The sequence below is a fragment of the Chinchilla lanigera genome, unplaced genomic scaffold (genome assembly GCF_000276665.1).
Source record: "Chinchilla lanigera isolate Chin_1 unplaced genomic scaffold, ChiLan1.0 scaffold00080, whole genome shotgun sequence".
Classification (NCBI taxonomy): Eukaryota; Metazoa; Chordata; class Mammalia; order Rodentia; family Chinchillidae; genus Chinchilla; species Chinchilla lanigera.
The window spans coordinates 6,539,652-6,556,960 of record NW_004955481.1 but is presented as its reverse complement, the minus strand read 5'-3'; the positions used below and the strand labels follow the sequence as shown (position 1 = coordinate 6,556,960).

At 56.5% G+C, this 17,309-nt stretch overlaps 1 protein-coding gene across 2 annotated transcripts in view; it reads right to left on the bottom strand.

The window, feature by feature from the left end:
* Nucleotides 1–2,512: 2,512 nt before the first annotated feature.
* Nucleotides 2,513–17,309, bottom strand: part of Rab11fip4 (RAB11 family interacting protein 4 (class II)) — a 52,745-nt gene continuing 37,948 nt past the window's right edge. For both annotated transcript variants that reach the window (XM_013503485.1, XM_013503486.1), the window contains exons 4-13: nucleotides 16,805–16,939; nucleotides 16,476–16,511; nucleotides 15,302–15,401; nucleotides 14,921–15,024; nucleotides 13,864–14,004; nucleotides 10,956–11,037; nucleotides 10,408–10,545; nucleotides 10,173–10,331; nucleotides 8,951–9,094; nucleotides 2,513–8,158 (exon numbers count right to left, since the gene is read on the bottom strand). In XM_013503485.1, coding sequence (XP_013358939.1) covers nucleotides 8,042–8,158; nucleotides 8,951–9,094; nucleotides 10,173–10,331; nucleotides 10,408–10,545; nucleotides 10,956–11,037; nucleotides 13,864–14,004; nucleotides 14,921–15,024; nucleotides 15,302–15,401; nucleotides 16,476–16,511; nucleotides 16,805–16,939 — 1,156 coding nt within the window. In that variant the 3' untranslated portion in view covers nucleotides 2,513–8,041. The remainder of the gene's footprint in view (nucleotides 8,159–8,950; nucleotides 9,095–10,172; nucleotides 10,332–10,407; nucleotides 10,546–10,955; nucleotides 11,038–13,863; nucleotides 14,005–14,920; nucleotides 15,025–15,301; nucleotides 15,402–16,475; nucleotides 16,512–16,804; nucleotides 16,940–17,309) is intronic.

Below are 17,309 nucleotides of genomic sequence, written 5' to 3'. Positions count from 1 at the left end.
ATCAGGCCTATGGATCCAGTGGTTAGGGGTGCTGCCCTGTGGATCCGACCTAGGGCTTCATGCGTGCTACCAAGTGCTCTGCCACTGACCCCAGCCAGGAAAAAAGAATCTTACCTGTTATGATTGGACTATGTCTCACCCTGCCCAGCTAAGTTGAAGCCCTAACTACAGTAGATGTGACTGTACTGGGGGGTGATTAAGGTTAAATGGGGCCAGAAAGGTGAGCTGTAATCCAGTAACACTAAGCAAAGAGAGACAAGCAACACCAGAGACCTCCTCGCTGTCTGTGGGGACACAGAGGGCAGATGGCGACCCGCAGAGAGGGGAGGGGCTTCACTGACCCAGCTCATGGGCACCTTGATCTTAAACCTGCAGCCCCCAGAACTGAGGAAGCACACGTGTCCTGGAAGCCTCCCAGTCCGTGGGGCTGCACGGGGGCACTCCCCGCAGCAGACAACGCCCAAGGTCAGCTTTGCCTGTCACGCCCAGCTCTGAGCCTCGGGCCCAGCCAGGTTGCTCCCTGGGTAAACCTTCAGCGGGTGCCCCGGCTGTCTCCCTCCATGTTGCTGTTAGTGCCTCCCAGGTCCAGGCCCGCTTGCCTGCTGTCCCGTCCAGGTTGGGCCCTCCCCGCTCCTTCTCCTGCCCCAGCTTCCCTCACCGGGCTGCCTCCGGCTCCCCCTCCAGGTCACCAGCGAAGCCTCCCTGACTCTTCATGACTCCAGGTGCCCTCTGTCCACACCAGGAGCTCCACTTCCGGCTACACACCGGTGTCACCTGAGGGCTTTACAACTATCCTGTGCCCCCCCTCCCCCACCAAGCCAATGGGAATCATCCAAGTGGGGTGTATTTGTGGATTTTAAAATACGCAGGTGATTCATGTGTGCAGCTGGAGTTTAAGACCCTCATGCACACATCCCAAAAGCTCCTGTGTGGTGAGGGCGGGGAGTGGGTCTGTTTTGCTCATTTGTGAGCCCAGCACCACTCCTCACCAGGCACCCGTCAGGCACTGGTGGGACATCTGCTTAAGGCTCACCCGTCCGCCCGCTGCCTCCGCCTCTGCGGCCACCTCCCACCCACAGCACCCTGAGGAGGCCGAGCTCCCTCCCCAGGGATGGTTCCCTTAGATTCTACAGTCCCCCAGGGCTCTGCTGAAAGGCCGCTCCATTAGGGAAGCTTTCCCTGATCCCTGACCAGGCTGCAACCCCATGGCCCCAGCTCCCAAAGCCCCCCAGACCTTCTCCTGGCCTGGGAATCGGTTCTCTATCTTCTCTGGGGAGTTTGGGGGCTCCTGGAGGCTTGAGGCCTCGCCTGTGCCATCCCCAGGGCCTGACACAAATGGTGCCCAGTGGATTACTGTTGGTTGGTTGAATGATTTCTATACCCAGGTGTCTTTAGTCACTCAGGAGACTTTAGCCTGGGCCCAGCAGATGCCCCTAAAAGGCTAACCCAGGGCCGTGATTGATGGGATCAGATGACAAAACTGCTCTGCAGGTGCCGGGGGCTCTGGAGGGCAGAGGATGACACCTCTGCAATGGTGAGGACTGTTGGACTTTCTCCAAGGTGCATGAGTGGGAGGGCACCTGGGGAGGGCATCGCCTGTACACTCATAGCACTTGCTTCCACCCGTCTAGAATGGTAAACGGAAGCAACTCCAATGCCCGCCTCAATAGGTGGGGTGAGTTGTGTCCCTCCAAAAGACACACTGAAGTCCTACTGTGGGACCTGTGAATGTGACCTTATTTGGAAATAAGGCCTCTGCAGATGTCATCAAATTAAGATGAAGCTAACCATTATTTCTCTGAAACTCAATTCTAATTAATCAGGTTATCCTGTGTTTTTAGTGGACAAAGGTGGAGACCCTAGCTGGGAAGGAGAGGAGAAAGTACAGGAGGACCCACAGCTCCCCAGGTGTTTGATGGTGGCTCCCCTGGGCCCTAAGGTGGTGGAAACCAGAGCAGCAGCGGGGACCGTGGCACAGGGCCTGTGCTGGGCGGTGGACCCGGACTTGTGAAGCCCTTGCGATGCATGGAGCCCTACGATAATAACAGGAAGATGAGAGGGCAGAAGTCTGGGTGACTCACACCAAGGCCACCTTGGGACTGAGGGCATGGCAGGGCCGACACTGGCAGGTCTGAAACAAGGCTCAGGTGGAGCGTGCGGGCCTGTGACCCAGGGAGTCGTGGAGGCTTCTGGGAGAAAGCATGGATGGCCCAAAGGCCCCCCAGACAGACCATGGGAGGCCCTCCCTGGGGAAGGGCATGATTATCAAGGACAGACTTTTCAACGTCAAGGCCCCAAGGCTGCAATGGGGACCTGGCAGGGGCTTCTGGGATCCACCTCTCCTCTCCTTGGAATAGCAGGCTAGAACCAAGGACGCCCCCAGCACCAGCCACCCCAGGCATCGCGCTGTCGGGCCCGCCCTTGGTAAGGGAGATGTCAAGCGAGCCCAGAACCAGGAGGCAGGCCTCGCCTCTTCCGCCATCCTCCCCCAACCACAGAAACTCACAGCAAGTCAGGCAAGAAAAGCCAACGGTTTATTTACACCTTGTCTGTACATGACAGTTCCCTGGAAGGTGCCTGCCGTGGACAGCCTGCTCCCTTCTGGGGGGAAGCAGGCTTCAGGCGAGAGCTCAGGACCCGGGACTCAGCCTTGGGGCCTCAGCCCACACTGCCCTCCCCAGGACCGGAACGTGGACGTCCCACTCTAGCCCCAGAACTGTTCCCAGACACAGGCTCCTGGGGCAAAAACACCCAGGCTGAATCCCATGGAGAGTCAAAAGCAAGCTAACCAACCCCTGGCCAATGAGGCCACGTGGGCAGTGTTTTTGGCCTGGGCCCCAGGAGACCCGGCCCAGGTGAGAAGAGCTGGACAGAGGGAGCTAACGGGCTGAGTCCGCTCGCATGCACCGTCCCCTTGAGTCCTGACAGTCTGGTGTTATTAATGGCACTCTGGTCTGAGCACCTTCGGCAGACGAGGCGGGCTGGGCAGGAAGTAAGAGCAGGCAGGGAGAGCAGCAGTCTCTTCCTTCAGCCCAGCTGGGCCCGCAGCTGTTCTATGCACCAGAGGCTGTTGCCTTTTGCCAAGCACTGGGAGCCACACAGCCAGGGCCCCCTCTGGAGGCAGAGTGGGTACTGTAGCTGCTGCAGACCTGTGACGTCCCTGCTGGGACCAGTGCCCCAGATTCGAAGTGTACTCTGCCGTCTATAAATATCCACATCAACACAGGAAGAGGTGTGTGGGAGACGCTGCATTACACAAAGTTACCCACTTCTGGGAAGCAAGGCTTCTAAACTACCTGCGGGCTGGATGAGGGACTAGGCACCCTCACGCTTAAGACAACGATGAAAAATTCTGTACAAAGTGTCTACAAGACTGGGTGAGCCAAGGGGAAGTGGGGCTGACCCTCAGGGTAGATGTGCCTGCGAGCAAGGCCGTACACGGTGGAGGCACGAGGCTACAAAGCAGATGCGCGTTACACGTTTCCAGGGCTGGGGAGAGGAGAGGAGAGGAGACATAAAAAACGGGCAGTGGGTCATGAGGAGAATCCTGCACAGAGGTGACGGAAAAAGGCACACGGACAAGGACCCCAAACCATGCAGACAAAAATCACAGCCTGTGCAGCACAGCAAAGCGGACGGTCCCAGCAGGAGAGAGACAGGGTCACCCCCGGGACATCAGCACTCAGACCTGCAGGAGGGGTGGCCTGGGATGCCATTCTCAACTGGGCTGACATCCCAACATTACAGTCACAATGGAGGAGGGGCCTGCGGGGTTGGGGCAGCGAGGTCACATGGGAAGCCTCGTACTCAGGAGGGATGGCGGCGTTCCCCCAACTGGGTTCCGCGTTGAGGAAGAAACTTCTTGAACACAGCTGTTTTCTCAGGGGGCAGCTGGGGGATGGCAGAAGGGCTGTCTTGCCAGGCGGGGAAGGCAGGCCCGCGGTTTTATCCCTACTGCCTCCCCTGCTGCCCGTCACCACCGCACACAGAGCAGGATGTCAGGACCAGGAGGTCCCTAAGATCAGTGCTCCAAGTCACCTGGTGAGGGCAGGGCCCCTCTTCATTTGAGGCCTTCTGTGAGGCACACCTCAGTCTTACTAGCCTTAAATGCCACTCAGAGGGGAGACCATGGGTCCCCAAGAGGGAGCCTGGGAGTAAAGACCACGGAGGCGGCCAGCACCACAGTCCTAAATGGCCCCTCCTCAATCCAGACTCCACCTTGGCCCTCCGCAGGGTCTCTGGGGATCTTCAGATGGTAACCACCCCAACTGTCCTATTCCAATCACACGTAGTTAGGGTTAGAGCGGCCCACGTCTCACCGGCACAGCACAGCGAGAGGACCCAATTTCTCCCTGCCCTACCAGGCCTTGCTGCAGGCTCTGGCTGCTGTTGAGCCCCTCACTGGGTCAGAGCCTTGTTAGGCCAGGGAGCGGACTGGCCAGCAGACTGGCACCGGGAGCCTCCAGGGCACAAGCAGGCTGCTGGCTGGGAAGAGCGCAGGCTTCCCTCAGTTGCCGTCAGGAAATGGGCAGAATCCACAAAGCCAGTGTCCCCTCCTGCTCTGTGACACAAACAGGTGGCCGCTGTGGCCATCGCTCATAGGGACAGCTCTCGGCGACGGTTCTCCTCCCACTGTGGAGTGAGTCTTGTCAGTTTATCCCAACACGTCACGTGCGACTCTGGGGGAACCAGGTAGAGACCCTGCCACCCACTCAGGCTTGCTAACCTCCTGGCTATCCTGAAGGCACTTGGCCTCCTATCCCGGGGCAAGGACCACTCAACATTACCACCACAGGAGGAAGCCACCATTGACTGTACCCGCAGAGGACCTGCTCTTCTCTAGCCTTGGCTCAGCAAGCCCTATTTCCTCTCCCTCTGGCCAACCACCTCCGGAATAATGGGGTCTCACCTTGAGCTGCACCTCAGCATCACTGGGGAGGTCTGCACAGGTCCCGATGCCAAGGCCACACGTACATCAGTTAAATCTGAACCATGGGGTGGGGGTGGGGAGGCAACCCAAGCATCAGAACTGACTCCAGTGACAGCCAGAGCTGCAAACCTCTCTTCCGGGACACAGCGCTTCAGGAGGTTCTTGAGCTCTGTCTTTTTACTACATCAGAAATGAATCAAGAGAAAGGGATTTCCCTGACAATTCTCAAATCTACCAGTTTAAAATAAATGGACCTACATTTCACTCTGGCCCATGCAAAGTTTAAAAAAACTTCGTTTGGCCTGCAGGTGAATGTAATGGCAGCTCCATGTCAGGTAAAATGTGCCTGTTTTCTTTTTGGTACTGGGGAGCAAAACCAGAGCTATATCCCCAGGTCTGTTTTTTGAGATAGGGTCATGTTCTGTTGCCCAAATTGTTCTCATACTTGCAATCCTCCTGCCTCAGCCTCCTGAGTAGCTGGAATTGCAGGCGTGTGCTACTTCACCTGGCTCAAAAGGTCCCTCTTCTACACCCCCCCCCACTTCCCTCAATTGTAGAAAAATCACCTATAACTTCAGGCAAATTTCTGGTAATTCCTATTTGTTAGGGTTGCCAGGTTTGGCAACAAACAAAAATAGAAAATACCAAACTTCCCAGAAAAGACACTCAGATAAATTAAGAGTCAGCTGGAGCACTAGTAAAACACTTCAAGGCCTGAGCCACACCTATACTAATTAAACCAGAACATCCGGAGATCTGAATTTTTAAAAGATAATTTTCAATACGTCCCAAGTATGGCATAGATCATATTCTGAAAGTTAAAAATTATGCGTTGTTCAAATCTATCTTATCCGGCACAGCTTTGGAGCCTGCCCCAGGGGCTGAGGAACAGTCCCAGGGGCTGAGGAGACCCTGGGCTCTCTGCCCCCTCTGGTTAACTTTCAAGCCCAGAAGTGCATTTAAGACATACATGGTCTGAAAAAAACAAGTTGACTGATGAGATTTCGTAAGACATACGTTCTGGTTGAAGGCAGTAAGGCTGGAATTAACTGGAGGTGTGCTTCATGGAATTCAGTTCCTCGGTTACAAGGCCCTCTTCCACAGGCCTCTCTGGCACTGGCCTAGGTCTAGGTGGCTTTCAGACTGCACCTCCTGGTGTAGTCCATTCCCCATAGGGAGGAGCAGGCAGAGCAGTGCAGGCTGACAGCTTCCCGCCCCCTTTTCCCATAGCAGATTCCTTTCTATATTGACTCTGACCATGGCCTCTACTGCCAGCTCTGGAAATTTGCATCAATGCAGCTTAGGAGCATACACAATTCCATGTGTAAAATACTCATCTCTGGGCTAAGCCCTTCACGGACCAGAACCCTGACTTCACTGGCTTCTGAAGGCCACCTTCCAACAGTGAACCTAGCCTGACACCATGATCTGTCTTTTATCTTTAAGTCATGGCCTTCTAGCAAATTCTCAAGACACCCACTCCTCAGGGGGTCTTTGCCTGTGTCCTCTCAGACCCTTGGGGGAGCCTAAGGAGACCTGGATACCAAGAGCAAAGGCTCCCAGAGACCAGTCCTCCCAGTCTGCTGGGCGTGGGTGGCTCCAGTCCTGGGAACACCAGTGCAACCCATTATTTGAAGCATGAAACAAACCCCACACATATGATTAAGAAGGAATCATGAAATCTAACAAAAGCACAAGTTGACTGGAATGGTATGAAGACTGGTCCTGGCCGCAGCCCTGTCTCTGTCAGGCACGGAGCACAGCCAAGTCCCCCAGGCCCTTCTTCGACCTTCCACGCCCTCCCTGCCCTGCACACACATCTCCGGCACCTTCCCAGCCCCAACCTTGCTTCTTACCCTAGATGTGCTTAAGAATACAAAGAGCTGCAGGGAAAGAAATAAACCACATGTTGTGTGTATTGATTTGGGTTAAGGAAACAAATCACAAGCTATATAAAATTGAGATAAAATGGAAAACTCAAAGGCAAGTACCGTATCTACTCCCAGCCCTTGGAACAAAAGATCACATTAAAAAATCCCTGGTGTGAATTCCCACCGCAGGTCAGAAGGGTGGAAGACTAAGGTTTCCCTGCAACTCTGCCAAGTGCGCCCTCAAGCCCCTATGCAGCAGCACTCCTGGTGGAGAAGCAGACACAGGTCTGCTCCTCAGGGCTGGAGTGGGGGCCTTGTTACTTCCCAGGGGCACCCAGAGCCTGCACTCCCAGACCCTGCCGAGACCAGCCCTCCGCAGGCCGTGTGGAGCCGCGGTGGGCGGGATGGGCCTCAGCCATGTCAAGCTGGGGAGCGGGCTCCTCTCCGGAAATCATTTCTTTGGTTGCCTGTGTCCAACACTGGCCTCACACGCCTCCAGGTCCCAATCTTCTTCCTCACCTTCTTTTTCATTCTTTTATTTTATACCCAAGTGAATGGTCCTTATATTTCACTGTTTTAAAAACAAAACTAAAACAGAAAAGGGAGGTAGGTAAGCAGGGATGGAGAGGGCACAAAGAACCTAAAAATGCCACGGACGCTACCAGAGAGGGAGGCCCGTGCAGCTGCCCAGCGAACCCGCGTCCTCCGGTCCCGTGCACCCCAGCCACCCCGGGCCCCGAGGGCAGGAGCTCCCCCAGCGCCCCTTCCTCCTCACCAAGCTCCAACACCCAGATGTGAACAGCAGCCATGGAGCCTGGCGAGGGCGACCCAGCTCCTGGCGCTCCCGCCCCAGCAGGTCGGGTGGGGTGGGCGCTGTCTCACTAGGGCGTTTCCTCATCCTCCTCCCCAGAGGTAGAATCATTTCATCCAGTATCTCAAACACGTGCTTCCAGTTCTCCTTATTACGGTCACTCCCAAGAGCACGCCCGCCCCTGCACTTCCAGCACCCTCGGCCCTCGGCAAGGGGCCCAGAGCATGTAGAACAGCTCACTGTGCAGGTGCCGCTCACAACCATGGCCCCACGCTAACACCCCACCCTCCCGCGTACACCAGGGCACGGTATGCGTGGTGGTCAGAGGTACATTTATGGCGTGAGTGTGAGTGTGCAGCCGCCCTGTGTCCTCAAGCAGGCCTGCCCCTTGGTCCCAGGTTCCTGAGGCTGCTCTGCAGCTAGCCTGGCTCAGTGTTTGATCTCCAGGATGGAGGGGTTGTGGTCCAGGATGGCTAGGATAATCTTGTCCATGTACTGCCTCAGCCGGAAGTTGATCTCCTCCTGCTCCTTTAGGGCTTCCATGAGCTGGAAGAACAGGAAGGGTGGTCAGGGGCCCGGCCTGGGCCGAGGTGCGGTCCGATGACGAGAAGGGCCCTGGGTGAGGCGGCCCCTGGCCAACCTCAGCACTCAGAGGCCAAGACCAGAGCCTGTGGCAATGTAACCGGTTTGTGGCAGGGCCAGGGTGCAGGTAAACCTTCATAAAGGTGGGGAACACTGCCACAGGTATTTGTAACGGACAGTCACATTCACGGTCCCAAGACTAAAGACTCCTGGGGCTGCCAGCTTCGTCCTCTGCCTGAAGGACCCCCTCTCCACCCACCCCAGGCCTGCCCTGGGGCAGCTCTCAGCACACTCTTTAGAGTGCTCCTGCCCTGCTGCTCTGCCCTGGGCTGGTGCCAGTTCCCTCGGGGACTCCTTCAGGCCAGAAACCACCCCTGAGCTCTAAAACCAGGAGGAAGGAAGTAAGGACAAGGGGTCTTCAGTTCCCCTTGAAACAGGCATTTTGGGATCTGTGACAGAAAAAGTGGCTCGTGACCCTCTGAGGCCTGGGTCCCTCTCCCTCCGCAGCTGGAGGAGCCTGTGTCCCTGAGATGCCACACAGCCCCAGAGCTCGCTAAGTGAAAACGTCTGCCAACAGGAAGCGCGGGTTCCCCTGCCCGCTCGGCAGCACAAGTACCCTGATGGGTCTCCGCAGAGGAAGGTGCTGGGCTGCATCTGGGCTCTGGGCAGCCTGGCGCTCGTAGTCCCGGAAGGGAGGAAGGGGCAGGACGCACACAAAAGGGCCAGACCCCACAAGAAGCAAGAGGACATGACTACCTCGTCTCGAGAGGCTGTGTCTATTTCTGCAGCCAGAGACTGGGCTTTGGTCTGGGTGGCAAAGAGGTTCTTCGCTTCGTAGAGGCTGAGGCTCAGGATCTGTCCATTCAGGTCGTCGTTCTGATCCCGTAGCTTGTGATTCTCCTGCAGAGACAGGAAGAAGGTAACATCAGGTCCCAGAAGCACCTGGAGCCCTCTGCAACCCACTTCTCTGCATCCACTGTCTCCGATGGCCACCAGTACCCTCCCTGTGTGTCATGGTCAGGCCCAGTGGCCTACAGATATGCGGCCTTTGCTAGGTGTTGGGGTGGAAGGGCTGGGTGCTGGTCTAGGGGCCTGGCATCCTGTGAGCTCATGGGCTTGGAGGAGGAGTTTTGGCCCCACTCAGAGGAGCCATGTCTCCCTGAGCCAGGCGCATCGCTGGCCATCCCTTCCTGCCCAGGGATCACCTTGCAGCCCTGAGCCCTGCTGAGGCAGCGCTGCTCTGGCGTCTCTGGGCTGGCAGATGGCTCACCCCCGTGGGCCCTCAAAGCCAGGCTCTGGACTCCCCATCACTGCGAGTTGCTCGGGGCGCCTCTGCTCCTGGGGACAGCTGACCCCAGGGTCACAACCCCAGGCTCCACCTCCTGCCTAAAGGTACCTAAGGCTCACACCTGAGATCTGGGAGCTCCTCCTGGATGGGCTGGGTTTAGAGTCACTAAGGGCACCCAGCCTGACCAGCACCTCTGTGACAGGTGGTGACGTAAACTCAGAGGTGTGACTTGGGCCACAGCCTCCAGCTGCAGGGTCTGGCTGAGGTGGGGGACTTGAGCAGACTTCAACCCCCCACTGGGCTACTGCTCCTTCCTGACCCGCTCCCTCACCCCCGGACTGGTTTCTAGTGAAGGCAGAGTTACCAGGAACTCCATGAAATGGGATCTCGGGCCTTGGGTCTGCTTCTGGAGACCCACCCCAGTCAGGCACTAATCTGCAGCTGGTGTCAGCTCATTCTCACCCCACGCACCAAGAGCAGGACAGTAGTATGTCTTCCTTTTTGTGGACACAAGAGAAAGATCCTGGGGCCCATCAGATAGCCAGAGCTGTTGCTTGACCTGAGGTGAAATGACCAGCGGCCCTGATAGTTTGTCACAGGGAGTAGACAACACTGAGTGTGCTGTGTGGGGGGGGGGGGTCCCTGCACCAGAAGCCCACAGTCTTGCTGGGTACGGGCTCCCGGGCCCACCTGCTTCAGCCGCTTGACCTCATGCTCGAGCTCCACCTCTCGGGCCCTGGCGTTAAACTCGCCCAGGCTGGAGGAGGAGTTGCGGCCCCTGCCCGTCCGCTCACAGTCCAACTTGTACATCTGCAGGTGCTCTAGCTCCTTCCGCAGGTCCTCGATGAGCTGTAAGGGAGAGAGGCCAGTTGGTGGAAGCAGGGACACCGTGGGGAGCCCTGGGAGCCTCGGGCCTGGGACCCACCTCCTGCGTTGCCTCCCGCTCCTTCTGGAACTCGAGGCGATTCTGCCGGAGCTTGTCCATCATGCGCTTGTACAGGTCCATCTCATCCTTGAGCCGCAGGCTGGTGTCCTCCAGCCGGTCGGACATGCGCTGCCGCTCCTGCAGCCAGAGACCGGGTCAGGGGAGGAGAGTTTCCATACAGAGGCGCATTATGCCCAGGCACTTCCCTGGGGAGCTATCGGACACCTCGAGTGACAGAGCGCTCTGAGTCCTGGCTTGCAAAAACAGCCAGGTCCCCTGTAATTCTAGAAACAGCGAAGAACATCTCAGGCCTCTAACGTCATTCAGTGGTGCAGGACTATAAGGAGTACACTGCACACATTATATATTCACTGTAGAAAACTCAGTGAGTCGGAAATAGATACACATCATTATTCACATTATTTTTTTGCAGTTTTCATGGTAGGGCAATTTTTTTAGAATTGCAGAAAGTATAAACCAAAGGCCCCTCCCTCACGGTCAGCATTGCTTCTCTGTGGATTTGGTCCTTGCCTGGACCTGCTGCTCACCTCGTCCAGCTTCTCTGTTTGAGACTTGAGTCGAGACACAGTTGTTCTAAGCTCGGTATTTTCTTCCTCTAATTGCTGCACCCTGGGGAAAGAAGAAAGACATAATCTCAGGAACGCTGAATGGAAATAATCTCACAAGAGAATGACAATGTGCAGCTCTCCACTGCAAGGCAGGAAAGGGAAAATACACACACACACAAAATCCAAAACAAACTAAGAGAAACAGAGACAAGCCAGGCATGGTGGTGAACACTATAATCCCAGCACTCAGGGGGCTGAGGCACAGTGAATTCAAGGCCAGCCTGAATCGCATGGCGAGACCCTACCTCAAGAAAAACAAAAACAAAAATAACCCACCCATCCTGCAAAAAAGAAAGAAAATATTAAGGCCAGGCTGGTGGTGCACAACTATAATCCCAGCACTGGAGAGGCTGAGGCAGGAGGATCGCTGTGAGTTCTGGGCCAGCCACGACTACAAAGTGAGTTCAAAGCCAGCCTGAAACCCTGTCTCAAAAAGACAAAAAAGAATAGCTATGTTGAATGATAAATACATGTTAAACACTCTTAATCCAAAAGTCCAAAATGCTCTGAAATCCAAACATCCTGTGCACTGACATGATCCCACAAATGGAAAATTCCACATACCATGAGACTGTTTCATACACAAATTTAATATACTGTATAAAATTACCCTCAGGCAATATGCATAGTTGTACACGAAACATAAATGAATCTCATGTTTAGACCTGGGTCCTTGTCCTGAGATATCTCATTACACATATGTAAATCTTTAAAATCTGGGAACAAAACAAAACAAAACCCTGAAATCTGAAACACTTCTGGACCCAAGCATCATGAATAAAGTATACTCCATCTTTATACCCTTGGACTTCCTGTCAGCCAAAGCAAAATACTAATAGTACTCTTATTTTTTCATCCTTTTTTTTTTTGGATTTTCTCCGGTACCAGGAACCGAACTCATGACCTTGCGTTTGCCAGGCAGGCGCTTTGCCGCTGAGCTAAATCCCCAGCCCCCTTATTTTTTCTATAAAAGGAAACATTTGTTGGTGAATAAGAAGGTAGTGGGTTGTTTTGTTTTATTTTGACAGTCTTGCTTTGTAGTGTTGGCTGGCCTGGAAATCACCATGTAGCCCAGACTGGCTTCAAACTGGTGGCGATCTTCCTGCCTCAGCCTACTGAATGCTGAGATCATGGGTAAGTGCTGCTATGCCCTGCCACAAGGTAGCATTCTTTTCCCATGTATCCTTTGAAGCCTGAAACAACACAAAGCGGGGGAATGTTTTTCCGCTAGACTGAGTCTTCCTGTGGCTGGCTGTGACAGGCCCACCTGTCAGAATTTGCCTTTTGAAGGCAGTGGCCACACGAGCTCTCCATTCTCCTGCCCCAGCATCTCCCACAGGTGTGGTTTGTGCAGTGCACCCACTGTAGCCGCCCCAGAGGCGCACAGGCCCTGGCTCCTCTGGAAATACCCCGGGAGTCAGTGTTCACGCAGGGTTGTCCGCAGTGATTCCATGGGAAGACAGAGCCTGGTATTCGGGTGGGTTGGCAGTCAGGGGTGTTGGACGGTCAGCGTGCATAGGGCCATTTCTGGCAGACTCCTGCAGCGCATCCTGAGACCAGCATGGGTTCCTGGCCTCTGCTGCTGCCCTCTGAGATCCCTAGCAGACACCCCAGGCCAGCACCAGAGAGAAATTCAGATCCTTCAGGGAAGGTGGCACAGACCTGAACGAAGCTGCTACCTGTGACTGGGTGACTCAAAACACCAAGTGCGCGATGTGCAGGGACAGCACCCTGAGGGGCTGCGCAGAGGGCACGCGTTAGGAGAGCTCCTGGGAGCTGGCTTTCTGCGCTTCGTCCTCTGGCCACACTCAGGCTGTCTTCTCCCAGCTGGGGCTGCAGGCACCCCTGCCTGGCCAGCACCCGCGCAATGCACACACCAAGTGCTATGAACAGCAGCTTTTACAGCACAAGCCCAAATGTAAAATGCACCCTGCTAATGAGGGTGACAAAGTAGGTGCCAGGCACAGGGGAGTCAGGAAAGGTGCCTCACATAGCCCACTGCTCAGCACTCTGCTGCCAGGCTCCAGGACACCTGCACAGAGCCAGGGGCCAGCGGCCAAGGAGCACCAGGACACAGAGGGCTGGGGCCAGGCAGCTCTGGGCACCAGCAAGGCGCGAAGGGCCTCACAGCCTCACCATGTGCAAGGGTGCATCGGCTCCCCTTTCCCCAGGCTCGGCAGGGCAGACGGAGGGACGGCAGAGGGGAACACGACAGTGCGCCTGAGTCACAGGGCTAACGGGGAGCCAGCCCAGACGGCCAGCCGGTGCTGCCCATTTCCCGGTGCGCTTCAGCTTTCAACAGTGAAGCCACGCGTGCACCTGAGGCACAGTGTCCACAGGAAACCCAGACTGGTTTTCCACTCCCCTTGGCCTCTGGTCCGGCTCCATCTGCCCAGGAATTCAGGGTCATGAGGATCTGACACCAGGGGGAGCTCCAAGTCTAGACATCAGACTAGGCCAAAACCTCTAACCTATTCAAGGGTGTTTTTTGGAGACAATGTTTCCCCTGGCTGGACTTGAACTGACTTTGTAATCCAGGCTGGCCTTGAACTCACCGTGATCCTCCTGCTTCAGCCTCCTGACAGCTGGGATGACAGGCATGTGCCACCACGCCTGCTCTAACCTATTTTGGACGTCTGCACTGTGCCCTTTACCTGACATAAGGACTCGTCTCTGTATTCCCTAATGAACGCACCACGCTTACGGCGTCGAAGTGGAAATGGTGGGACCAGGGGCTCAGTTCTTCCATTGACGTAACGGGCACACAGCCTCTCCTAGGGCTGAGGCTGCAGGGCTCATGGAGGCGGAAGGGTGGGGCACTGTGTACCTGGTACTGAGCAGCTCCAGCTCTGTGCTCTTCTCCCGCTCCAGCTTGCTGTAGGCCTCGCGGTGTCGCCGGGCCTCCTCCTCCAGCGCCTGCTCAGCCGTGGTCTCCTGGTCCTTCACCATCTCCTCTAGCTCGTGCACTCTGAGGAGGGGGCACAGCTCACGGCATTTTCTCGTGGCCCACGTGGGCTCACCCCAACCCAGGCTGTGGCACAGGGAGCCCCAGGGTCCCCCCAAGTCCGAACGTGTCTACTGAGGGAGGGGGCGAGGTGTTTCCCAGACTTGTGGGCCAACAGCTTTGCTGAGAGGTGAATGAGGAACCCTGACATCTAAGACATCTAAAGAGAGGTGTGTCCCTCACACACACCCAGAGGCACAGACGACAGGTGGCCGTGAGACGGGACAGCGCAGGGAGGAACAGCGGGCCTCGCCACACTGGACACAGTCTCAGGCCTCACCTCCTCTGTGCTCTGCTTTCCTGGCCAGAGCCCCTCTGCTCAGTAATTTAGCTCACTAGGCACCGTGACTCCAAAAATGGGGACATCCTAGCCAGTGGCCCAACATTCCAGACCTGGAAGTGGGCCGGGCCCATGGGTGGTTCTAAGCCCACTACCTGTGGCCTCCCTGGCCTGTCAGTCTCAGGCGCCTCTCACTGCCCACAGTCCCTCCACCTGGCCGACCTGGGCCGTATGAAAGGGCCCACTCTGGGGTCCCACAAGGTAGGGGACCAGATCCCACACCAGCTCCCAAGTTTCCTGCATCTGAAGAGGATGACTAAGTCCACACCCACTGCCGCACCGCCACAGCACTGGGAACGTGACCTCCGTGGGCCTCCACCCATGGCAACGCCTGGGCCCCTTCGCGGGGCTCTCCCTCCGCAGCACTCGTCCCCAGGAAGGCCCGTGTCAGTGCGTGCAGTGAGTCAACAGGTCCCAGTCCCGTCTTAGAGCAGTCTGGACGCTGCACACCTGGGAAGTCCTTTGGGCCTAGAGTCAAAGCCAAGCTCCTGAGGTTACAGCTCCAGCCCCGCATCCCCAGAGCAAAGAGCCCAGCCTGACCTGTGCACCAGCTGTGTATTCTCCTGCTTCAGCTTGCTCTTCAGGTCCCCGCTGGTCAGGCTGTCGTTCTCCAGTTCCGTCACCTTCTTTTCCAGGAAGCTCACCTGCAGCAGTGGGTAGGGGTGGGGTGGAGGGACTTCTGAGGCCACAGCACTGAGAAATTGACATTCACGACCGAGACCTCTAGGTGACCACACATGCACAGGACAGTGTGTGTGTGTGTGTGCGCGCGTGTGGGGGAACCATGTGACCTGTGCCCCTATTCCCCCCGGGCAGGTACAGGGTCTCCCAAGTCTCCAGACAGCAGCCTGGAGTGCTCCCCACTGCCTCCATCAGTGTGCACACATGGAATCCCCTCCTTCTACATCACACAGGGCCTACCTTCTCTGTGATGTCATTGTCACAGGAGTCAATGCTGTCACGGAACAGATCCTCTGTGCTGCCGTTACTGCTGCTGAAGTTGCTGTTGTGCATGAGCTGCCTGCAGGAGTGGGAGGGCAGCGGTTGCAGAGGCCCCTCAGAGCTGGGGGTGTGACGCAGGCTATGGGCTGGGCAAGCACCTGACACCAGTCTGCTAGGAAGCCCCAGTGAAGCAGCTGGCCCTTACTCAGCCACAGGAGGAGTGGGTGGCCTGAGCTCCACATCCGATAGAGTGTGTGCTCAGCGGATGGCAGAGGGGCTGCTATGTCCATCCCTCCTGAGCCTCTGCCAGCCACAGCCTCTGATCAGCTCCTTCCTGCGGCCTCTGAACACTCTTCACCCCAGTGCTAGGCAGCAGCTACCAAGCGAGCACAGCTGACCTCAGAGGCCCCCATCCTCCAGCTAGAAAATGCCACGGAGGCAGCCTGGATCCACAGGCCTGGCCCAGGGTCAGGGCTCCTTGTACGACATGTTCCCCTCCTCTGTGCTGTCTATCTGGGGAAACCTTAAGAGGGTGAGAGGAAGCACCACCTACTCCTTGCAGGGCACCGAGCTGAGGGGTGAGAATGAAACAGGTGGACACTTGAGGTCACCCCTGGAAAATTCCAGCGGCACCCTGAAGTGACACCCCTTTCCGTACTCCCCGACAGGCAGCAGCCAGGGTCTGGGCCACATTAGCTCTGGGCTACAACCTGGGCGCTGTGGCCGCTCCTAATGCCCTGAGTGTAGACTGGGCAAGTCTGTAAGGATTTCCCCAGCGCAAGGTGCCCTCTCTGATAGGGGGTACTGCACCGGGTCTCTGTCGGCAGGAACCCAGCTCCTGCTCCAGCGTGGAGGGAAGGGCACTGGCAGCTGGGGGGCTGTGTCTCTGGCACCCCGCAGGTCACCCAGGCTGTTACGACAGCTTGCAGATGTCTGGTGGGGGCAGCCGCGGGTCAAGGCCAGGGAGGAGGCTGGCCTTCCTCCTCACAAGCAGACCTGGCTGTTCTGTCACACCCTGGGGTAGCCTCACACCTCTCTGCTCATTCAGCCACACACGGCACAGGCTGGGTTTGGGCTGATGGCATGGAGCCTGGGCCCTAGGCAGCAGGGGCAAGCGAACAGCAATAGCTAACGGGTAGTGGGAGTGGGTTACCGTCCAAACGCCGTGCTAGAGATCTTCCGGTTGGGGCTAGGGAGAGAGAGAAAGAGAGAGAAGAAACAGTCACTGGACAGATGGGGCGCTGGTCCACCTGACTCCCTCCTGCTGCGCGACGGACCTCTTCTTCCACTGACGGGACCTCACTCATCTGCTTGGTCCTGAGAAGAGGGGGCCTGATTTCCCACTGCAGGAAAAGCCCCCAGCCTTGGTCCTGGGTAGACAGCACCCTCACCTCCCAGCCACGGCAGGTGCCTGCCTGCTGCTTCTCCCTCCCAGCCCTAGCCTGGCAGCCTCCTCTGCCACCGCTGGGCTGCAGGTCTCACCTGTTGGCCTTCAGGGTTTTCAGCCTGGCTTCCAAATCGTTCAGCAGGTTGATCTTCTTGCAGCACTGAGAGCAGTACACATCCAGCAGCTCGCTGTTGTACGCATGCCGCATCTTCCTCGGGGTCTGTCCCGCGCTGATCCAGAGCAGGGAAGAAATCACTTTCTTAGCTGCTGTCAGGCTGTGCCCTGCCCTACCCTGCCCCAAGAACTAAATGGGTCGCATGAGGAATAGAAATAAAGCAACAGCATCCCTTTCCGAGTACTCTTGAAGAGAAGAAGCTAGTGAGATATGTCCATTTAACAAACAAGGAAAACTGAGTCAATGTGAGAAGCAGTGACTCAGGTGGGTGGGAAGGGATTATAGGAAGTCACTCTGAAGAACCCTCTAACAAAGAGGTCCTAGGGAGCAGGATGACACAGAACAGCCTGGAAGTCCACTCGTCTGCCTCCCAGGTCAGTAACTGTTTCCCTTCCCAAGATGGAAGGGGAAGGAGGAACTCCAGA